The sequence below is a fragment of the Rhipicephalus sanguineus genome, chromosome 5 (genome assembly GCF_013339695.2).
Source record: "Rhipicephalus sanguineus isolate Rsan-2018 chromosome 5, BIME_Rsan_1.4, whole genome shotgun sequence".
Classification (NCBI taxonomy): domain Eukaryota; kingdom Metazoa; phylum Arthropoda; class Arachnida; order Ixodida; family Ixodidae; genus Rhipicephalus; species Rhipicephalus sanguineus.
The window spans coordinates 83499292-83524104 of NC_051180.1; the positions used below are offsets into that span (position 1 = coordinate 83499292).

The 24813-nt window shown below is 47.4% G+C and overlaps 1 protein-coding gene and 1 pseudogene across 4 annotated transcripts; both read left to right on the forward strand.

The window, feature by feature from the left end:
* Nucleotides 1-8887: 8887 nt before the first annotated feature.
* On the forward strand, nt 8888-23581 carry LOC119393903 (adhesion G protein-coupled receptor E4). 4 transcript variants are annotated; one of them, XM_049416413.1, is made up of 4 exons: nt 8888-9037; nt 13787-13911; nt 16565-17493; nt 22096-23581. In XM_049416413.1, exons 3-4 carry the CDS (start codon nt 16603-16605, stop codon nt 23179-23181), a joined length of 1977 nt encoding a protein of 658 aa, XP_049272370.1. In that variant the 5' UTR covers nt 8888-9037; nt 13787-13911; nt 16565-16602; the 3' UTR covers nt 23182-23581. The 4 variants fall into 4 exon arrangements, 3 of the variants coding, with proteins under 3 accessions (XP_049272370.1, XP_049272371.1, XP_037517021.1); XM_049416414.1 differs by having other exon boundaries at nt 8893-9037; nt 16565-18253; nt 22856-23199; XR_007416388.1 differs by having other exon boundaries at nt 8894-9037; nt 16565-18927; nt 23516-23547.
* LOC119394771 (adhesion G protein-coupled receptor E3-like) lies at nt 8929-11581 on the forward strand (annotated as a pseudogene).
* Nucleotides 23582-24813: the final 1232 nt, after the last annotated feature.

The following is a 24813-nucleotide window of genomic DNA, read 5'->3' on the forward strand; positions in this document are numbered from 1 at the left end:
ACATCTCGAGGGCCGCATTTCTGTACACTCGCCGGGGCCTGGATTTTCGCGTACGACGCCGCCACCGAAATCTCTGAGTCATAACAAACTTCTCTTGATAAAACAAACACGAACACCAACGTTTGCATTGGGCGTTTTCTTTCTTTTGTGTCTGTTTCTGCATGCTTTATTTTTTTCTACGATGAAAGCTTCGTATTCGTTACCCGGCAACATCAGAAGCGGTGCGGCGTCCCTTGCAAAAGACACGGCATGCCCTTTCACTATGCAGGTGCGATAGCGCGCAGCGCTCCATTCGCGATGACAGATACGGCACATTTCAAAAGTTGACGTGCGGCTTCGCTACCGCGCGCGCCCTTATGATGTGCTTCGCTTAAATCCCTTTGCTGCTGGCTCTGGTTCGCGCTAAACGTTATCTTCATCTTGGTTATTAATCATCCTCACCGATATAAAGACACGTTAAGTTGAGCGCGCATCCGAGCAGAAGCGGCGTTACACCGGCTGTATAGCACAGGCAACTCAACCCTATTCAGACACCTTTATCGCGCGCACAAACTGACTGCTTCACCGCCGCTACGGGTGCCGAAGCGAGGCGATAGAAATCGAAATCCCAGCGAATAGCTTTACCTCGGTAAGCGTCCTTGCGACGCGGTATCACCCAGTCGTGTAAGAGAATCGTTCGCGAGAGGGGTTTTCGGGTCAAGCCTCGCGGCGGGCGACTCAACCAAACAGGCGGACGTGGCGACGGCAGGCCGCTGCTCTGCGTGACGTCTTCTCCTGCGCGTGTCTTTGCAGACGCCGCTTTGCGTGCGTGAACTTTTACCCTGACCCTCGACAACAGGCCGTCGCCAAGAGTCTATGTAAGGGCCTTCACTCGTGACGTCACGGAACCGCCGCAAGCCGGATGACCATTTTTCTTAGCCATTATCTTCTTGTTACTCTGCACAGCAACACATGCGGTTCTAGGCAGAAATATTCGTGTGTCTATAAATTGCTTTACAGTAAGGCTTGGCAAGGCTTAGCAAGGCTTTCTCTGGAGTTATTTGCTGTTAGAACGTTCCGTTTTCTGCGCTGTTATTTACCATAGATGACAAAATGTACAAGACCTTGCACATTTGTTTGTCTCTCACATTTATTCTGTTGAAATAACAGGGCGAAAAACAGAACGGCGTGTTATACGGACAAGATGGAAACGGGGCCGAGCTTGAAGACGCAAGAACGAAAGGCCAGAGGTTACTCTGCCCTAATATTTCCGCTCTAGATCCCTGTGACGTCAAAGATTTCGAGTAGGTATGCTCGCTCCTCTAGATAGCTTATCGGTAAATAATATTAATAGATCGATTTCAAATGGAACCGAACGATCAATGTAGTACACTCAGAAAGCTAACGCGAGGCCAGGAAGACCTATAAATGGAGTATAATAATGTGAAATCCTCAGTGTCAGACCACGTAAGGCATCATTGGAATAGTTCAGGTTACGTTGAAGACTGCCACGTGTAAGAAGGTATCGTACTGTAAGAGGAAATATATATTTTCTTGTGTATACGCGAAGGCACTTCACTAAACCTCTTTCCTCTCCCCACCATCACCCCTCATCACTACTTTTCTTTCCCCTTTCCCTTTTCCCCTGTGCAGAGTAGCAGGCTAGAGCGCACTAGTTCAGGCCGACCTCTCTGCCTTCAAATAAATTCTCTCTCTCTCTCTCTCTCTCTCTCTCTCTCTCTCTCTCTCTCTCTCTCTCTCTCTCTCTCTCTCTCTCTCTATCTCTATCTCTATCTAGCACTCCGTGATGTCGATGTTCGAAATGACGAATAGGCGTAAATAAAAAGAAATTGTCATATACATCCCGCGGCGACGTCGTTGTCCCAGAGCAAAGAAGTTGAAGCTGGTGCAAAAAGGTTTGATTATTTGTTTAGTGCTTATTGTAGTATTTATTTATTTTTTTGTTTACATCTTCTTCTGCCTCATTATGCGAACCATATTTCGAGGTGGCAACAATACCAGCTACAAACTACATTCACATGATTATGACATATTGTTTTCCTCCTGTATTCCGATAACTAACTGGACCATGCTATTCAGATACTCAACCGTCGGGATATGAAGACTACAATTACGTTTCGCCGTTCAGGTCTCCCTGTTCGCGCTGCTAAATAATTACTCCTGCAAGGCTGGCGCGCAGCGAGCACCTAAACCATCGAACCATGGCTCTCACCATGGCATGCAAGACACGTATATACGGCCACACCCCGCCTGTCAACGCACAAACTACAACCCTGCGGATACTCGTCGAAGCACAACGGTATAGGCACCGTCGCTACGGGACGCCGTAGAATAACATGTGTACGCTACTTGTGTTCAATAAGCGGGTGTTTGTTGGTTATGCCCACATTCCTACGATAGCAAGAGTGCTACTTTTCGAGCTGTTCAGAGTTTCTACACTCTTAAAGCGTAGATACATATTCATGAATTCAAGTAAGTGACAAAGATATGCCAAAACTGTTAACTGTTAGCGGGCAACTAGTGCACACTGACTGCGTGAATTTCAAAACAGCACAATCTCCCGCCCGAAGAGGATCCTGCCTATCTGCAACGTTTACGAGAGGCTTAGATGAAAACAATCATTGTTTTCTTCAGTCGTTTACTGTGAATGCGTTAAACATAGACAGTTTACGCTCACACCCACACTATGTTTATTTTTTTAATATAGCCTACTAATGCATACTTCTAGAAGTCTGCTAATGTTCACTATATTTGCAGTCACTGACCGCTCGTACACACAAGAAACTTTCTCGACTATACAGCACGCTGGGCGGGGCGTTGTTTGCTTTCGACCGAAGCGACCTTGCTACGGAGACCATCAATTTTCTCTATCGCCTCAAGCACCGATAAAGACTTCATTAAGATCCTGCGTCGAAGGGCAACGTATGCTGCTCTGCTCTCTTGGGCATCTACCACTTCTTCTCATAATGATCTTCTCTCCATTCACTGTTAGCCGTCTTCATGACGCCCGCTTTCCTACAGTGAAGCTTTTAAAGACGATAGTCTTTCTTGGGGAATTTAAACGCAGAAATTTTGGTCTGTCTGTCCGTCTGTCTTTCTGTTTGTCTGTCTGTCACCCGCATTAGTGGTGCAGGTGGGCCCCCTGGCCCTTCTCACATTCTGTCTGTCACCCGATTCAGCCACCCGGCCAAAGTTGAACCACTTGCTCCACGCCCAGCCATCTTGAACTGGTACGGCTATTCATACTTGTGAACGTTGTCGATCAAAAAGTAAATATTACGCATATCTGAGGCGCAACATCACTAGGTAAGTATTAGGTGGTGTGTTCCTTTAATAGAAAATACATAGATACATAATTCTAAAAACCCTAGTTTCTTAGGCTGCGGCTGCGGCTGCGCTGAAAATGCCATGCTATGCGCGCCGACGAACGCCCTCTGCCACGGAGGAAGGAAACCCTCTGCACAAGCTCATGTTTCCCGATGTATTGTCAGATGGCGTTCATATCTCACGCAGCGTAGACGCAGCGCCTCCTCTATCGTCTTTACACGGCATTTGCAGCGGAGCACGTAGATACGCGGCCAATTCTTTAAGCTAGCCGTAATTTGTGCGGCCTATCAGAAAACTATCATCATCGTGAACGGGTATGGGCCACAAAAACTGGGCAAATCCCGCTGCTTGCCACTGCTCCCCTAAAAATGAAGAAGGCAACAATTAGCCTAAGAAATGGCTATCATCGCGGGTATGTGCCACAGAAATTGGACAGATCCCACTACTCACCGCTGGTTCACTAAGAGAGAGAGAGAGAAAGCTACAGAAAGAGAGAGAGAGAAAAAAAAGATTGAAAGAAATAATGGGAATAAAAACATAAAAAGATAGAAAGACAGAGAAAGAAAGACGAACACAAAAAGAGAGAGAAAGAGATAGAACAAAAATAGAAAGATCAAGAGAGAAATAAAGAAAAAGAAAGAGAGTGAACAAAAGCAGAGATAAAAGAAAGGGTCGTTCTATGAGAGGTGCGAACGCTCGGTAATGGAGTTTGGACATCCGTGTTGTGACTAACCTAAATAAAGCCTAGTAGCAATAACCTAGAAGCAACCAGATTAGACTTCAGAATCGTCCAGTTTCGCTCTTTCAAGCCTTGTGCGACTTAGTGTAAGCTTCGCCAATTTGTGTTCTTGTCCGCCTTTTACTTGCACTAACACTGACCTCGGCGTTCATAGATCCCATACCATATTTATGTTTTAAAAGACTATAAGTCTGGGGCAATAGGTGATGCATACATGGTAAAGTGAAACGCAATAAACAGTACAAAAAAAAGTGAGACAGACATGACGGGCGCTACTAACAGCTCTGAACATTTATTGGAAAGTATCGCCGCAGCTAGAAAATATGTGATATGCTTTTATTTGACTACTTTGCCGCTTTTGCCTATAGTCAACGGCGTACTTAGGCATCACATTTCTATCGCTTTTTTAAATGCGAAGCATTTCTTAGCGAACCTTTCGCACTTTGAGCGTTTCTATCTACGTATCTATCTATCTATCTATCTATCCGCCTACGTCTGGGTGCTCTCATGATCGCCTCCTTAACTTGGTGTAGACCAATATTGCCATGGTAGGGTAAGATGATTTGAAGAATATGAATGTCGGGTCATGACATGAATAACGTGAAAATCCTGTCGTGTGCGTCGTCAAACCCTCTCCTCCAGACATGTGTGGCACATACCCGTTTACTACGGGCCGCGGAGTACGGGTATGCGCCACAGGTGATTGGAAATTTATATCTACCCAGGAACAGCGAGAACAAACACTGTTAAGTTAAATGCGAGAGTCTTAAGAAAAACCGACATCGGATGCGTCCATCCCACAAATGGAAAGAATGAAAATTAGGATACCAGCAGGAATCGAACCCAAGCATTCAGCGTGACAATCAGGTATTCTACCACAGAGCCACGCCTGATCTACGAACTGGTTTGGAAAAACAGGCAGGCTATGCAGGCGTAATGTCGGTCCAACGTCAATTGTGGTTGTTGTGCTGGCTATCTAATTTAACAAGAAAGCATTGAACAATACATTAGTACTCTTACGATACAGGCGTCATGTCAGATTAACGTCTGTGGTTACAGTGTTGGCTCCGCTTTTATAGCAGTCTAACAAACATTACATTTGTATTTCTATGATTCAGCAAGCTATATTGAAGCATTGCTCTGATCGCGGAGGAGTACATTAACGAAAGTTACATATGATATTCACGTGATTGCACCATAATGTCCACATAGTTGCGATAATACCGGCGTATGTACCCTAACGTGAGGGCTGACGTTTCATCGCACCGTAAGTTACCCTTTAAACGCCAGTGTTGTCGACCTGCCTGGTAAAGCCCGCGATGTACCCTATTGAAACTTTCCGTAAGCCATTCCAATAATTCCATATGTTTCTATACGGAATCCATACGTTTTCCGTATATTTTCCATGTTTTCCACATATTTCCGTAAAATTCTTACGGAAGCATACGGAATTATTGGAATGGCATATGGAACGTTTCAGTAGGGTACACACAGCTACTACTCTTAAAAATGAATGCACTAACAAAAGAGCGTCGATCTACCTCGTAATGCTTGCCTCAAAGCCATAAAATACAGCATAGAAGCACTCGTCTACTGCTTCGCATAAAACTGATTCCCACAACGCGTGGGATCTGTTTAATTTTTTGCATACATTTTCCACGTGTTGTCACAATGGTTTTCCACGACTCCCCTGGGGTGTTTTTTGTTTGTTTCTTTGTTTTTTGTTTTTTTTTTTGTTGATGATCACCTATGGCCTTGCGCGCACGCGCATTTGTCTGTGGCGATTCTTTCCAATACAGTTGTTAGTAGCGCTCCTCCCGTCTGTATCACTTTTCTGTCCCGTCTATTGCGCTTCACTTTACCAACAACGTTGTCAGTTCGGCGAGTTGGAACATGTCATTCATAATGGTGTTGAGTCCTTGTTCATAAAGGTACTGAGTCCTTGTCCTCTCGCTCGCCTTTTGTCTAGTGTTTGCGCTCAATACCATTATGAATGTCACCTTACCAAGTATAGGGAACCCAAGCTCAAGTTGGGCGCGACGCTCGCGCGGCCGAGTTATGCGTTACTGAAGATAGGCGCTGTCGGCGAATGCGGTTTGTCGCCGCATTTGGCCTGCGGCGGCTGCAAGGACACGCGCGCGCATGCGCTCCTCATTCGGCCCGGAGCACTGATAGTCAACAATAGCTACGCTGTGACGCACCACCGGTGCAATCCGACAATTCTGCGCGTGCGCGGAAGCGGAGGCGGCAATGTTGCGGCGAAAGGAGACGCGCCGTGGATATTCCCAGTTACGATAAGAGCAGTGGCGCCGCTCGACGTCGCTTTGGAATGAGGTACTGTGTATGATACCTTCAGGTACCAGAGTTGCGCGTCTGTCTTCCAAACGCCGCTATTCACCATGCGTTGCGGAGAAGCTGACGCTCGGGACAATTTTTGTATTTCTTAACGCTGCCGCTTCAGCGAACTGGATTGACACTAGAAATTGACAGTCAATTTAATCACCAGCTTTCGACACGCCAAACATGTCGATAGGCGACACTGTAGGCACGTCGCCTACAAAAACGGACGGCTGCTTCGCCGCATAGCTATGGTTGCTAGCCAGACCGCAAGAAGCAACGGTAATGGCAACACCAAAAGGCAGGGTAGATGACAGAAACGTTAGCTCAATTTCGTGATTTAGCGCGGAAATCAAATTACTTCGCGAGGGGAAATATTCGTGACCCTGGGACTCCATTGGCAGCGTTCTTAAATATGTCCGCACGACAGCGATAAATGTTGTACGGAACACGCTGTGAAAACGTTTTGTCTAATTAAGGTTTTGTTTAATTTTGTTCTGATTTTTTCTTCATTATATTTCTGTGATAAAGCTTCTCAAACACTCGGGACCTCGAACAGCTCACTGCTCTGAGTTCTTCATAACAACATAATTCCTGGCACTTAAAGAAAGCACACCTTAATTGGCATTAGTAAGACTCTTATTCAAATTTCTGAGATAATGCCGAGGTAGTTCGTCCTCACCTTCATTATCATGGACGAGTCAACGTTGTCGCCTACATCGCCTTCGGATTAACTGTCACCGACTGGCTATTGCCGGGCACGGTATATTCATATAAACGCCTCTGGGCTTTTGGCATTCCGCGTGGTATTTTTCGATGTGCTTCTTTACCTATCAACTTCTACTGCGTACATGTCTCTGATAAAGAACTTCAAGAGAGTTTCAAGGATTAATTCTTTCGACTTCGCTTATACATTAGTCTACACGGCTGCTCCTATAGTGAATGTGAAAAAATACTACAATGTAAGCGCTCTGTTACAAACAACACTCGCGTTAAACCATACTAACGTCATCATTTGTTTAATACCGGTGTCACACGATCGCAATCGGGCCATACCCGGATCGAGTTTCTCGATCGTGATTGGTTCCTTTAGGCAAGCTACATAAGGCAGCCAATTACAGTTGGGAAGTTTGATCCCATTCAGACTTAATCGTCATAAGTAGTGTAACGTCTGACACTGGTGTAAGAAATCTTATGAAAACAAAAATGTTGGAACCATTCCACTCTGTGGAGGTGGGTGGCCAGCGAAGCTGACAGGCACACTCGATCCCGTCTCTGTTCTCTTCAGCGCTCTTCATAAGCGCGCTGCTTCTCGGGCGTTCTCACAATGGGCGGTCGGCCCATAGTTGTCACTCGCGACCGCGCCAACCAGCGCCTAGATTCGAATGACGTGGCGAAACTCGTACGGAAGGCGTACCGCTTCACTAACGCTTTCTGCACCTGAAATGGTGTTGCACTGCTTCCGTTACCGGCCCACAGTTCACCTATTGACGTCACGATTACGTCACTACTTTTGGTATGTGTGACGCCGTGATGACGTGATTATGTGAGGTACTCATTCGCTCGGAGGCGGTCACGTGGTTTTTTTTCTGTTCGTGGACGGACATGAACGGACGCCACAAAATCAACAGGTGTGTCATTTACAACTCCGTTGTAACAGAAGCCACTGGAAGGATATTTTTTTTTTAGTTTTGCACACTAATCAAAGCACTGCCGCGCTGTTGCACGTATAAATACAAGGAGAGATTAAATTCACATTCAAGGGATGATATACACGCCATGTGTTCACCCAGCCAGGGCAGTTGAGAACGCCCGCGGTTGAGAAGTGCTTGGACCAAAACCGGTAGCGGAGCCAGCATGTCAGCGGCTGAGAACTTGGGATAAAAGACGTCTTATAGTGCTGGTGAAGAAGAAAAAACAAGGAAGGTATAAGGCCAGTTTCCTTACAGCCATAGATAGTTTGTAAAGGCAAACAAGGGGTACGCCAAATACCGGACAACACCCGTCTTGTTTCGCGCTAAACCACTATCTATACTGCAGAAAACTAAGGAGCCTGTTCTGCTGCCTTTCTCAGAATACAGTAGATGTAATAAAACCTGTTTAGCTCACACTGGCTAGGCGGCTATTTGTCACCGCGCCGTTTCAATGGGCATGCTCATAGAAACCACCATAACCATCTTCCTGAACCGTTCAGCCAAGCTTCGACAACTTTTTTTTTTTTTTAGGAAGCTTGCGCCTGACACGCCTAACCGCCAGACGTACCAGCTGTGTGTAACCGGAACCAATACTTGCGTTGTCTTGGCAGCGAACCACCCGTCGTGTCCAGAATAACACGCGAGACTCCACTTACCTCCTTACGCCGTCCTTCACTCACCTGTCGCGATTTCCATCAATGTAAAAAGCAGAAAGGAAAGAAGAGGGCTAAGGGTCGCAGCTGATTACGGCTGCCTTCCGAGTCCACGTGCGTGCGAGCCACTCGCGGCCTTCGCAGGACAGGTTTTCTTCGTCGTGCGAAATGCCGGAGGATGGCGCGGCCTCCTCGGCAAAAACAACGGAGGCAAAACATCGCCGGGGAGGATGCCGCCGGGCCCGTCAGTTACGTGACCCACGTCCGGAGGCTCACCATTGCGTCAGGTTAGTGCCTATTGTCAGCTCGTTTTCGCGGGCGCATTGTGTTTCTCTTAAATGCGGTATCTTAATAGATGAGACTTTATGATCTATAAGTATGGACAGAAAAAATCAGACACGTTTAGCGCCTAATGTTGTGCATATTGACGGGGTTGATGGAACTGATGGATAACAGTTCAGTGCAATTGTCGGGCCCTGTAATCACGAAGAAAATCTCGCGCTATATTTAATCGCTAGAGCGAATTCCAGCTTATCTTCGCACTGAATAAATCATTAGCGACGGTGGCAGACCAATTTGAAGAGCACTTACGCGCGGCAAAGCTTTGTGTATTGGGCCCCAGTTTTATTCTCGACTGAAACTACAAGAGCTGCATACATAATCTGCTCCATTTAGTGCTGAGGCACTGGTTGGCGGTCTTACCGGTCGCTCGCTCCACCTGTGATGAGACTGATCAAGGCCACCTGGGTTTTCAGTTTTACAAGTTCGCGTCCAAGGTAAACTGCTGCATGAGATTTCAACATCGCTTCTGAACGGAGTGCATCCCGGGAGTCTGATGAGGCGCGAAGCCTGTCGCGCGTGTAGACATGATGGGGTGCGATGCGTAAATTATGAAGAACGTCGCAACTGTTATCGCGTTCGCCCTTCTTTGTGTGTTTAGTGTCCGCACCGATGACACCGACTGCAATGCAACGCTACCGTGGAACGTCTCGCAAGTAGACCACCCGGCCATACTGCAGGACCGCCTCGACGAGTTACTGAGATGTCCCGATGGTCTACACGGCTGCAGCGCGTCGCCGGCCAACTGTGAGGATGGTTTACATGCCGTCATGTGCTCCTGCGCGGCGAACTGCGCGCTGTACGGGAACTGTTGTTGGCAAGCTGAGGTGTCCCTCTCCCCTGCCCGCCGAAGCAGCGTGCGTTCGACGTAACGTCGACAGGTATTTCAGCAGGGACTTCTACGCGGTGTCGGGCTGCAGCCGTGAGTGGCCCTTACGATGAAGTGCGGGACTCGTGTGAGAACGCGACCGACCTTAGCGATGGCTTTTACTCGATTCCAGTTACCACCGAACGGGGATTAACGTATTCGAACGCGTTCTGCGCCCTCTGCAACTACGACTTGGACAGCACGTCGATATTCTGGAACGCGTCGGGAACTGGAAAGATGGGTTTGCAAGTGACTCCGCCACTGTACGTCTCGCAGAACAAAGACTTCTTTCTGTGGCCCTGCGATTCGAGACTGGTAGACATACAGACGTGCCCCGAAGGGTCCGACTTGGAAACGAAGCGAAGATGCTCGACGTACTTCGCTCCTGTGGAGCTCGAAGGAAGCGAGTTCGAGGTCGTGTACAAAAACGTCTATTGTGGCCTGTGCAACGGAATTCACCCCTCGTCAATGAAGTGCATACCGAAACACTTTGTGCCGGAGCTATGGATACGTACGTTAAAGAAAAAGGCCTCCTCCAGACCAACCTCGTAAGACTCGTAAGGCCTGTGGTCAGCCGAGACACCTGTTTCTCGTGGTACAACAACAAATGCTACATCAAAAATCCCCAGTATCGTTTTGCTAACGGTTCTTTGGCAAGCGGTGACGTAACTGTTGGCAATACGACGAACACGACCGAAGCTGGAGCCGAGCCCTACAATGTGCAAAATTACCTTACCATCATCTGCATAGCTTTGTCGCTCTCGTGCCTTTTCTTGAAAGGCGTCGTCTACGTGACGTGTAAGAGTGCGCGGTTGTTCTCTTCTGGATGTACGTTGTGCCTTTCGGGGACATTATTCTTTAGTCAATTGCTTTTCCTCCTCGGGAATAGCTTCGATCTACCCGAGACGTTCTGTCTTGGTGTCGCCATAGCCCTTCACTATGGCTTCCTCTGCACTTTCTTCTGGACCAGCGTGCTATCTTTCGATATATGGAAGAACGTGGTGCCCGTTCGCCGCTCGTCAATCCGGCACGGTGGCATTCTGCTGTACTGCGTCGTAGCCTGGGGTTTCCACTTGCCATCGTGGCCCTCTGCTCATTGATGCACTGGGCGATCCCGGAATTCCTGTTATCGCCTCAGTATGGACGCTACGCCTGCTGGATAGGCAGCCTGTGGAGTCAGCTCGTATTTTTCCTGACCCCCATGATGGCCCTTCTTCTGTACGACATAGGCCTATACATCCACATCGTAGTGCATATCCGAAGAACGGTTAAGCGCGCCGCTTCTTTCGATTTCAAAGGCGGCGGCAAGAAGCATAACATGGCGCTGTTCGTGAAGCTCGCGTTCATCATGGGCACGACGTGGGTCGTGGGTTTCCTCGGCGCGTTCCTTAATATTTTCGCTCTTGATATTGTCGTCATCATCTTGATCGGGCTTCAGGGTGTGTACCTGTTCTTCGGATTCAAGGACTACCGGCACATGTTCCCGAAGCGCCGGCACACACAGGGCAAGGCTGTAGCCACGAGTGCGTCAACGGAGGACACGGAACTTCCTGAAAAGGACATCGCATCCACTTGCGAATTTCAAACCCTTTCAGAAACAAGGTCTGAGCAGCAAACGAAGTAAGGACATCCTTGTGCAGCTTGGGTTTTGCAACTTGCATAGCTCCAATGACAATTGATTGATTGATTGATTGATTGATTGATTGATTGATTGATTGATTGATTGATTGATTGATTGATTGATTGATTGATTGATTGATTGATTGATTGATTGATTGATTGATTGATTGATTGATTGATTGATTGATTGATTGATTGATTGATTGATTGTGCTATGCTTCCCAAAACCCCCGTGCTATGACTCAGTGATAATGTATGCGGACGACGATATTGCTTGTCTGAAATACCAAGCCCATTGCTTGACAACCAGAACCACTTTACGATTTCCTTTTTCTAAAAGTGAGAGCTGCCCTCTATGCTTCGGACTTTTTCAGATTCTCAGGAATGTTTACGACTCACCGAGAATATACTTAACAAAAACCAAATATTTACGCGTAAACTCTTAATGTTTTCTGTTTTGATGTGAATGACTGCGGGTCCTGGAACAGACTGCGTAGAGTGAGACATGAGTATGCCTGCTACGTAGTTGCTAGGGAGCTCACATAGCTGAACCAAGGGGACATGTGACCAACTTCGTAAGTGTTATGCCATGTGTTGACAATATGCACGCGTAACGTATATGTATATATATATATATATATATATATATATATATATATATATATATATATATATATATATATATATATATATATATATATATACTTATCGTTATAGACAGATGCAGCTCAGAGAAATATAAGACCCGCCTCATATAGTCGCGGGCTCGATGCACTCCATCAGTCCGTGTTACAAAAGAATGAAAGCAGAAAAATTTAGTTTCTAGGCCAGGCCACGTTGTAGAGGTCGTGGGAAACAACCGTAAACACTGCGAGATGTCAAAGGGCGCCCGGAAGACATACATGCAATAATGCATGCCGCGATACATGTTTCACGAACTGCTTGTAGTTGATCAGTGGTAGAGGTATTATTTTGTTTAGTGATTTATAATAACCTTGGTAGGACTATTGTGTTTTTATTCGCAGTGTGATCTTTATTGTTTTGTTTTTTTTACTTCGGGAGGGGAGATATGACGCGGCGGGACTGGAAGAACCGGTAACTTGCATTTGCCGGTTGCCTTCCTGCCATTTGTCACGAAGAGGAAACAATTAATCAGATTACTTTTTATTGTTCTAGTGAAGTACGTTCCTTTTCTTTTACTTGATTCGAATAGTGAAAACAGCATTCGCCGTTGAACTTGTAAAGAAAAAAATGGACAAACTACGTCTACAGCCTGTTTCTCGCGACACAATTTTTCTTGCTATTTTGCACATGCCCCAGTAACAAGTGCGGCATGCTTTTGTCGTTCATGCATGCGATTGCGCTTCTTTTTTTTTTCACCGATACCTGCCTTTGCTGCGAAACATCTACTGTGGCGTTAGCCGAGAAGCAACTGATCATGTCATGGCTGAAATGCGGAAATATAGGTATCGATGACTTCATGAGTTCTGCAGCACAGGCAAAAACAAATCTGCAATAACACTTTTTCATTTGCTTTATGTTTTTCACCAAGGTACAACGAACAGGAATATACTAACAATAGAAAAGTTAGTGATCTCAGGCTGGAGAATATGATTCTTGTTTCCTGCTTTACAGGGATGTGAAATAAAAATTTTAAATGTACGGACAGAGGAGGTAAAAAATAATAACGAGTAGGCATAAAGATGATGGCAAAACAAAAACGCGTGATGCCATGGTCATGCGAATCGGCGTACACGGTACTTTAAGCACGGCTTTTCATCCCGCTCATCCAGTCATTCCACCCATTTATTCGTACATACCTTGCTTTTCACGCGACGTCAATTTTCACATATTAAACCCGCAGCCAGAAATCGTTTTGCAAAGCATGTGGCAGTCGAAACGACTACTACCCAAAGGCCTCCACTATGACGTGCTCATCGCCCAAGTCCTTGCTACGTTAAGCGTCAGTGAAACGAAGCAAATCATACGCTCAATGCGTGTTATTATCTGCCTCCGCTTTATATTTTCCCGCAAATTAAGGGTCTCCAGATGCACTATCGCGTCTGGCGCGGATGCATATACCGGATGCGAGCAGGGTCACGACAGTTGGGCTCTACGACACAGCCTGTGCTGTCGGCGCATTTCATCCGTGGCTGTTGCGGTCGCACGCACGTTGTTGTAACGTTCTCTCTCTTTCCTTCTCTCCCAGATCAGTGCCAGGGGAAAAAGCTTCCCAGACCGACGACGCTGCTGCAATGGCACCTGAATCGGGGGATACCACTGCATCCTGATTGCGTAGCTGAAACAACATCGAATGACGAAAGGAATGTCGAGGTAAATACTGTTCAAGTAATGGCTTGGTTTACTTTGTCAATTTTGTCTCACCTTCTTAAATCACGGAAGTAATCTAGCTTTGATATTTCGCTTTATGTGTCGAAGTTGCATTCCCACCCTTACAAAAATCCATTTATACAGTCTATAGACTGCCTATACCCATTTTTAGAGTGTCTATAGACGGCGTAACATATTTTTGTAAGGGCAGCGAGGATTTGAAAGTATTGCTTACTAGGTACGAGTCACTTTTCGTGCTTTTTTGGACGATCATCTCCTTTCTCTATTTATTCGTTTATTTTTTTTCATGTGTCTCTCTCTCTATCTGAGTGAATAAATTACTGTTTGAAGCGCGATACAACGTAAAATTCGAAGTTGTGTGACTTGTCCTCACAGAAAATTTTTGACTATTTTGCAAATTTCATGTCCCGTAAACTTTTGACACTTATATCTAACTATTCCTATTCCAAAATTACATTACGTGGTTTCATCTTGCAGAAGGGCCTTTGACGTTAATCGACAAAGACTCGACTCACATAAATCAACTCGATTGCAATACAGCCACTGTGTGTGTAGGCCGACTTCCGCGGCATAAACGGCGTACTGTCAGGAAGACTGAAGTAATAAACTAATAAATGTGGATTGCCATGAATTACGATCAAATCTTGGGGACCTGGTAGCAGGCGTAGGTCTATAAGAATTTATCAATATAAATAGGTATTTTCAGTTCTGATACCGGCAGCAGATATCTGAACATACAATCGAGTCAAAATTTATGAAGTAGGATGGCCTTCGACAGTGATTGTCTCCTTCAAAGTATCAAGTTGGGTATTTCCCCTAGGCTGTATATTTTTGGCGCTAATTAATGAAGTCATTACCAAGTTTATGAGAGCAATTTTTAACTCACATTGTATTGCATTTATGTGTAACTGCGGCATCTCAAATGACACTCCATTTGTCTTAATCACGGTGAGTTCTTACCCCCCCCCCCCCCCAAAAAAAAAAAAATGTCTTCCCTCGCACTGGACGTAGGTAATTAGGTAGTCAACTGATTTTAACCAAGCGTTTGTGAAGGTTATCAGGCTTAGCGCCCCCATGATTGAATAAGACAACTTGAATTGCTGACAGTGTTGAAAATGGCGAAATGTTAATTATGTAATCACGGAGTGTGCGACTCAGTTTTCGTGTGCAACTCCTTCGCTACTCTCCCTCTATAGCACGGGTCTCAAACACCCGGCCCGCTGGGTCTATCGCTAGCGGCCCGGCACGCAGATGACTGTCTTCGTCCGATATTTTGTTTCTTCTTAATAAGAATGTTCGTGAGCTACAGAAGCGTGACTGATCTTAGACATCTTTTTTTTTTCCTTATCTTTTTTGTGAGCCACCCCATGCAGTCACCGTGTGTTGTAAAATAAGCACGGGGAAAAAAATATGCGCGGCTCTGCTATTGTAAACACCAAAGACCAGCGGAGCTGGTCTTGGGTGTTTACTTCGTCTCACACTTCGTCTCACACTTCGTCTCACATTTCGTCTCACACTTCGTCTCACACTTCGTCCCTCACTTCGTCCCACACTTCGTTTCACACTTAGTCTTCGTCCCAACTTTTGCTGTACTTCGCCTAGCTCCACTGGTCAAGCGGCCACGTTCACAAGCCTTCGTATCTTCATTTGTTCGCCTACGCGAGCTCTCGGCTTCCCTCAGTCTAAACTCGGGATCTTCACTACTGCGACGCGTGGTTTCAGCTTCCCTAGCTCTCGCTTCAGAATCGGATCGCTGTCGCCGCATCCGCTCACGATTAACTTCTCGACGGCCCTGCAATCGAGCGGTTTCTTTTTCGGGAGTCCTGACGGTAATGTTCGCCATCTCTAAGGAAAAGCCGCGTCTCTCCCTTTTTTTTTCCACTGCGAGAAAGAGGACCGCCAAGCGGAGCGCACGGGCGCGCGCGTTTTATCGGAGAGCAAGGACGCCATATTTCTTGTGCCCGCCGCGCCGCTCCCTCTCTCCCGCTAAGCACCGCTCTACTAGCACGTGCATCACTCCTCCGCTCCACCCTGCATCAGCTCTCCCCCAGATCGGCGAAGCTGCGCACGAAGGAATGAACAACCTAGGGAGATTCTAAGAGATCCGCTGTAAAACTGTATTCCAGAAGCGGCGTCCAGATTTCAGTTACTGTGGAGAACAGTATCGATATGTTCCTCGAGTCCTGACGTCAGATACCCTTCATTAAATCATCTATATATAACTTATCGAAAAGGCCTTCTTTCAAATGACAACGTTAGGAGACATTTTGTTCAAACCTCCTCCCCCCCCCCCCCCCCCCCCCCCATTCCCGCTTTAATCTACATTGACGCGGCCCTTGCGGGAGACAATCTCGTGACTGCGGCCCGCGGGCTGAGGTGAGCTTGAGACCCCCGCTCTATAGCATTTAATCACACATTGCCAAGGGAAATTCAGGACGCCATGGTGAATTGTATCTTGCACGAAATATGCGTTCCAAGTACGGTTTAGAAAAAATATTGTTGTCTTTTGTGTTGTCGTTTATTTTCGTTGTTCATCCTTCCTTCTGTCGTCCTTGTCTTAGTAGTTGCGCTGTGGTTCATCATGCATCACGAACTCGCCCAAATGTTTCGTTCGTTTTGTGTTCTCCGCGCGCAGTGTATTCAAGACCACGTGTGGCGCTGCGAGGTGACACCATGCCTCTGGGCCTCCAGTGTGACACTCCTGAAACCATGAAGGGCATCCTCATTTTGATCGCTATGACATTTGTTTTCGAGAAATGTCGCTGTTTCCAAAGTGAGTGCAACGCAACCCTGCCCTGGAATGTGTCGAAAGAAGACCACCCGGACATACCACCAGAGCGCCTCGAGGAGCTTCTCCGGTGTCCCGAAGAGCTCCACGGCTGCAGTGCCTCGCGAGTCAATTGTACAGAAGAGGTGTTCGCACTGACGTGCTCCTGCGCCGAGAACTGCGAACGCTATGGCGACTGCTGTTGGGACGCCGGTGCCAGTCTTTCTTCTCCAACGGCGTCCACGTGCATCGGAAGAAACGTTGATAAGTATTCTCGGAGAGAGTTTTACGTTGTGTCAGGTTGTGACCCCGAGTGGCCTGCCGACGACGTCCGCAGCTCCTGCGAGAACGCAACACAGCTCGGAGATCCGTTTTACCTAATTCCGGTCACCACAGAGCGACAACTGACTTACTTCAACGCGTTTTGCGCGCTCTGCAACTACGACTTGGACAACGCGTCCATGTTTTGGAACGTCTCGGGAACTCCTGGGAGGAATTTTGAAGTGGCTCCTCCCCAGTATGCGTTAGACAACATCGAGGTTTTCTTCTGGCCCTGTGACGACGGGCTCGTCGAAGTCGGGACCTGTCCGGAAGGCACGGACCAGGAGACTAAGCGCAAATGTTTAACTTACTTCGCGCCAGTGCGATACGAAACCAATGAAACCGAAGTGGTGTACAAGAACGTGTATTGTGGACTCTGCAACGGTGCCGAGCTTTCGTCGATGAAGTGCTTGCCGAAACAAGTTGTACGCGAAATTTGGCCCCGCGTACAACTAAGGACGCGGTTCCGGCCGAACCTGTTGTCGCTGATAAGGCCAGTGGTGAGCCAAGGTTCTTGTTTCTCGTGGCATAACGGGAAGTGCTACATCAGGGCTCCCCAGTACCACTATGCGAATGTTTCGGCGCCAATGGCAGAAAACGAAACTATGGTCAACATGACGAATGTTACGAGCTCCATGAACGAGCCTTACAACGTGCAAAACTATCTCACTATCATCTGCATCAGCCTGTCACTCGTGTGCCTGTTCTTAAAAGGCGTCGTTTACGTGTTCTACAGAACCTCGCGCACGTTTTCGTCTAGGTGCACGCTTTGCCTTTCGGGAACGCTGTTCTGCAGTCACTTGCTTTTCCTCCTGGGAAACAGCTTCGATGTGTCCAAGTCGGTGTGCATGGGTTTCGCCGTCGTCCTGCACTACGGCTTTCTCTCCACTTTCTTCTGGACGAGCGTGCTCTCTTTCGACATCTGGAAAAACGTGGCAGCAGTGAGGCTGACGTCCAGCAGGCATGGCGGTTTCCTTATCTACGCTCTCGTCGCCTGGGGCGGACCGCTCGTCGTGATCACGTTGTGCCTAGTGCTCAATTGGACAGCGCCGGACTTTGTGCTCTCGCCTCAGTACGGGCGCTTCACTTGTTGGATCGGAAGCCTTTGGAGCCAGCTCACGTTCTTTCTCATGCCCATGGTGATATTGCTCCTCCTAGACATCGGCCTCTACGTCCACATCGTCGTGGTGATCAGGAACACCGCCAAGCGAGCCGCTGCCTTCGACTTCAAAGGAGGTGGCAACAAGTCCCACATGGCGCTGTTTGTAAAGCTAGCATTCATCATGGGGACGACGTGGCTTCTGGCATTCGTCGGCGCGTTCGTCAACGTTCTCGCCCTCGACATCATTGTGATCATCTTGATCGGCCTACAGGGAGTGTACCTATTCTTCGGCTTCAAGGACTACGAGCATCTGCTGCCGAGAAGATTCAGAAGAAAACAAAGAACCGCCGCTACAGGCGCTTCAACGGCACACACCGAGCTATCTTCATCAGGAAAAGACTTCAGCTCGAGGGAAGACGTTAATCGGTCTGCCGCTGTCAGGTCATCTGAGAAACTGAACTGATCGTGTGTTTGTGCAGTGTCCTTGTCTCCTTTTACCAACGACGTCGTGACTAACATACATCTCGACTTGTTGTGAGAACTTGTTTAACAACAACAACAACAAAAAAAAACGTGTCTGTTTACATAACTATGATGACAAGAACAGTATACCAAGGTGCGAGATGTGTGCGCATTTATTTTTGTGCAGGAAGCGGAAGTGCTTGTTCATGAACTGCAACCGCGGTGTAGTCAAATGTAATTCTGAATGAGACTTGCAGTAGAGCTCTCGGAAGGCTCAGATTTTAAACTCGAAACAGCGGAATCCTTTATTTTATAGAATGTGTATACATTAGAGCTTGCAAATCAGGTTAATACCTTGATACCGGCCGCTTCTTTTTATTAACTATTTTCGCCGTAAAAAAAAGTGGAAGCGAAGACTCACAGAAAGTATACCTTCCAGTGGCATTATCATTGATGAGTCGTTAAGGACTTCCAAATGTCTTTGACATTTGTAAGAACTATTTTCTTTTAATTTTGCACCTACCGATCACTAATAAATGTTGGGGCTTTACGTTCCAACACCTACCTATCACCTGCATCGCTAATAATGGATGTGTATTCTGCGTTTAAGCGACATGTTCTCGAGTCGGTTGAACATCAAGGAAGATGTGCAAGGACATGTTGAGCGAGTTGGTGTTTACATAAACACATAACTACAGCGCAAAAAAAGGACCACCAAACTGGAGAAGCTGCGCAAGGTGCTGTCTTCTTTCTTGCGGTTGTCTTTCTTGAACTGCGGTTATGTCCTTATGAAACCTGTGGCCAGTCCGCTAACAAGGACAGTATCCTGTGTAAAATTTGCCACTGAATGAAGCCGATTCGCCGGACCTCATCAACAATAAACAAAAGAGGAAATTACAGGACGTATTGTTGTTAGATGTAGCGATGTTAAAGGAAATAGAAAAGAACTTCAGTGTTCGCTTGAACGACGCAAGAAAGAACAACGCCTGAGCGCCCCTTGGATTAAATCATGAATGACTTGCTTTAAATAACGTTCTTACATCTGAGAAAAGATTTCCAGTTAGTCTTCAATTCATATGAATGTCGCTGAGAATATTTTAGTGAAAAATGATTGTGTATTACAGCAAAAGCTGTCATGAGATCACAACAAGGGCCGTTTTTGGCGCCGTAGTTGTCCGCCACCGCCGCCGCCGGTGTCCGTAACCATTATCGCGCGAAATAAGAAAAGAAAAGTAAATGCGAAAAAATATCCGGGTTGGAACGAGGTTCGAACATGGGCCCTTTGCGTGGGAGCCCAGTATTCTACCTCAGCAATGCCGGTGCTTGAAACTGCTTTGCAAGAACACCCTATACAGGCTTCATCACGGGAAGGAACCATATTAACATATGTAATGTAGTGTGGTATAAGAGTAAAATAACAACCAGGTTTCAAACAACGCGAATTCTGTAACCAGGCGTCACACAATGCGAAGTGCGCAACGAATGGGTTGTTGAATGCTTCCAACCCATTACAAAGGCTCTGCCCTAATTCTTCATCGCCATCAGCCACAGCATCAACAAAGTGCACATAATACCTTACAGATGGTACCTCGCTTCTCCGCAGAATGGCGAATAATGTCGTGGTGGGTACTTCCCAAGTTCACAAAAATTATGATTTGTGGTGTAGTGGGTACGTTGCTGGTGTACTTGTATTAGTAGCCACAAGAGAGTTTATAACGGACTCTAGAAATGCCGCTCCTCCAGCTTTCGCTGTGACTGTGCCGCACTTTCCGCACAGGCCTGGCGTTTTGATCATTTCTTTTCCACTGCAAGAAGGAGGGTTAAGCAAACGCCACCTCACTTGTCTTTCCACTGCGAGAAAGAGGACCGCCGAAGCGAGCGCATGGGCGCGCGTTTTATCGGAGAGCTATGGCGTCATAATACTTGCGCCCATCGCGTCGCTCCCTCTCTCCCGCTGAGACCTGCTCTACTAGCACGTGCCTCACTCCTCCTCTCCACCTCGCATCAGCTCTCCCCCAGACCGGCGAAGCTGCGCACAAAGGAATGAACAACCTAGGAGGATTCTAAGAGCCCGGCTGTAAAAGTGTATTCCAGAAGCGACGTCCAGATTTCAGTCAATGTGGGGAACAGTATCGGTATGTTCCTCGAATCCTGACTTCAGATCCCCTTCATTAAATGATGTGTATATAACACATGCGAAGCGCCTTCCTTAAAATGGCAACGTTAGGTGACATTCTCTTCAACCTCTCCCCGCCCCCCTCGCTTTAATCTGCATTGCCGCGGCCCTTGCGGGAGACAATCTAGTGACTGCGGCCCGCAGGCTGAGGTGAGTTTGAGTCTCCTGCTCTGTAGCATTTAATCACACATTGCCAGGGGAAATTCGGGATGCCGTGGTCAATTGCAGCTTGCACGAAATGTGCGTCCCAAGTACGGTTTAGAAAAAGTATTATTTTCTGTTGTATTTTCGTTTATTTTCATTGTTCGTCCTTCCTTGTGCCGTCCTTGTCTTAGTAGTTGCGCTGTGGTTCATCATGCATCACGAACTCGCCCAAATGTTTTCGTTCGTTCGTGTTCTCTGCGCGCAGTGTATTCAAGACCACGTGTGGCGCTGCGAGGTGACACCATGCCACTGATCCTGTAGGGTGGCACTCCGGAAACCATGGAAGGCGTCCTCATTTTGATCGCTGTGACACTTATTTGCGAGAAATGTTGCTGTTTCCAAAGTGAGTGCAACGCAACGCTGCCCTGGAATGTGTCGAAAGAAGACCACCCGGACATACCCCCAGCGCGCCTCGAGGAGCTCCTTCGGTGTCCCGAAGAGCTCCACGGCTGCAGTGCCTCGCGAGTCAATTGTACAGAAAAGGAGTATGCCCTGACGTGCTCCTGTGTCGCGAACTGCGAACGCTATGGCGACTGCTGTTGGGACGCCGGTGCCAGTCTTTCTTCTCCAACGGCGTCCACGTGCATCGGAAGAAACGTTGATAAGTATTCTCGGAGAGAGTTTTACGTTGTGTCAGGTTGTGACCCCGAGTGGCCTGCCGACGACGTCCGCAGCTCCTGCGAGAACGCAACACAGCTCGGAGATCCGTTTTACCTAATTCCGGTCACCACAGAGCGACAACTGACTTACTTCAACGCGTTTTGTGCGCTCTGCAACTACGACTTGGACAACACGTCCATGTTTTGGAACGTCTCGGGAACTCCTGGGAGGAATCTTGAAGTGGCTCCTCCCCAGTATGCGTTAGACAACATCGAGGTTTTCTTCTGGCCCTGTGACGACGGGCTCGTCGAAGTCGGGACCTGTCCGGAAGGCGCGGACCAGGAGACTACGCGCAAATGTTTAACTTACTTCGCGCCAGTGCGATACGAAACCAATGAAACCGAAGTGGTGTACAAGAACGTGTATTGTGGACTCTGCAACGGTGCCGAGCTTTCGTCGATGAAGTGCTTGCCGAAACAAGTCGTGCGCGAAATTTGGCCCCGTGCACAAAAAAAGTCAGGGTTCCGGCCGAACCTGTTGTCGCTGATAAGGCCAGTGGTGAGCCAAGGTTCCTGTTTCTCGTGGCACAGCGGGAAATGCTACATCAGGGCTCCCCAGTACCACTATGCGAATGCTTTGACGCCCACGACAGAAAACGAAACTATGGCCAACATGACGAACGTCACGAGCTCCGGGCACGAGCCTTACAACGTGCATAGCTATCTCACGATCATCTGCCTCAGCCTGTCACTCGTATGCCTGTTCTTGAAAGGCGTCGTTTACGTGTTCTACGGAACCTCGCGCACGTTTTCGTCGAGATACACGCTTTGCCTTTCCGGAACGCTGTTCTGCAGCCACTTGCTTTTCCTCCTGGGAAATAGCTTCTATGTGCCCAAGTCGGTGTGCATTGGTTTCGCCGTTGTCCTGCACTACGGCTTTCTCTCCACTTTCTTCTGGACGAGCGTGCTCTCTTTCGACATCTGGAAAAACGTGGCTGCAGTCAGGCTGACGTCCAGCAGGCATGGCGGTTTCCTGATCTACGCTCTCGTCGCCTGGGGCGGACCACTTGTTGTGATCACGTTGTGCCTAGTGCTCAACTGGACAGCGCCGGACTTCGTGCTCTCGCCTCAGTACGGGCGCTTCGCTTGTTGGATAGGCAGCCTTTGGAGCCAGCTCACCTTCTTTCTCATGCCCATGGTGATATTGCTCCTCCTAAACATCGGCCTCTACGTCCACATCGTCTTGCAGATCAGCAACACCGCCAAGCGAGCCGCTGCCTTCGACTTCAAAGGAGGTGGCAACAAGTCCCACATGGCGCTGTTTGTGAAGCTAGCGTTCATCATGGGGACGACGTGGCTTCTGGCATTCGTCGGCGCGTTCGTCAACGTTCTCGCCCTCGACATCATTGTAATCGTCTTGATCGGCCTACAGGGAGTGTACCTGTTTTTCGGCTTCAAGGACTACAAGCATCTGCTGCCTAGACGATTCAAAAGACAACAAAGAACCGCCGCAGGTACTTCGACAGCACATACCGAGCTATCTTCATTGGGAAAAGACTTCAGCTCGAGGGAAGACGTTAATCAGTCTGCCGCTGTCAGGTCATCTGAGAAGCTGAACTAATGGTGTGTTTGTGCAGTGTCCTTGTCTCATTTACCGACGACGTCGTGGCTAAAATACATCTCGGCTTGGTGTGCGAAGTTGTTTAACAACAACAAAAGCGTGTCTGTTTACATAACTATGATGACGAGAACTGTATACCAAGGTACTAGATGTGTGCGCATCTGTTTTTGTGCAGGAGGTGGAAATGCTTGCTCATGAACTGAAACCGCGGTGCAGTTAAATGTAATTCTGAACGAAACTTGCAGTAGCGTTTGTGGAAGGCTCTGACTTTAAACTCTAAACAACCGAATCTTCTATTTTATGTAATGAATGTACATGAGAGCTTGCAAACCAGGTTGATAGCGGCGGCTTCTTTTTATTAACTATTTTCGCCGTAAAAAAGTGGATGCGAAGATTCATGTACCTTTCAGGGTCATTATTACTGATGAGTCGTTAAGGACCTCTAAAATTCTTTGATATTTGTGAGAACTATTTTCTTTTAATTTCGCCCCTACCGATCACTAATGTTTGTTGGGGTTTTACGTCCCAACACCTACCTATCACCTGCATCGCTAATAATGGATGTGTATTCTGCGTTTAAGCGACATGTTCTCGCGTCGGTTGAACATCAAGGAACCTGTGCAAGGACATGTTGTTGAGCGAGTTGGTGTTTACGTAAACACATAACTACAGCGCAAAAAAAGGACCACCAAACTGGAGAAGCTGCGCAAGGTGCTGTCTTCTTTCCTGCGGTTGTCTTTCGTGAACTGCGGTTATGTCCTTATGAAACCTGTGGCCTGTCCGCTAACGAGGACAGTATCCTGTGTAAAATTCGCCACTGAATGAAGCCCATTCGCAGGACCTCATCAGCAAGAAACAAAAAGGGAAATTACGGGACGTGGTGTTGTTAGATGTAACAATTTTAAGGAAACAGAAAAGTACTTCAGTGTTCAATTGAACGACGCAAGAAAGAACAACGCCCCAGCGGCCCTTGGATTGAATCATAAATGACTTGCTTTAAATAACGTCCTTGCATCTGAGAAAAGATTCGCAGTTGGCCCTTCATTCATATGATTGTCGGTGAGAGTATTTTATTGAACAATGATTGTTTATTTTGCTTGCCCGAACCTATGAAAGCGACGCGACGTAGCAGTACTCTCAGGTGAGTCCAGTGTAACGTGAGCTTCCCTGCATTGCGTAAGCGCGCCCTTTAGAGTGGTTACAACGTTATCACAAGGGTTTTTTGTTCTTTTTTTTCGTCATCGTTCGATGTATTTGTTACGCCCATGAAATTGTCTAAGAGAAACGAATGTCCGCTTATTAGCCCATTTTGACTCAGTTCAATATTATACCAGCAGTGTCCTCAAGGCAACCATTATAATTCGAGAAGAAACGCTTATTAATGTGCAGTCCTGCCGGAATTCGCCACGATAAGCGCAGATTTATCTGCGCTCATCTAGCCACACGGGCCTAAATCTAAGTACGCGGGCCTCTAACGTTCTGCCTCCATCGAAGTGCTGCCGCCACGGCCGGAATTCGATCCTGCGACCTTCGGGTCAGCAGCCAAGCACTATAACTACTAGACCACCGCGACGCGGCAGCGGCAGCCGAGTTAAGAAACCTTTGACGACACAAAAGGTACTTATCAGATGT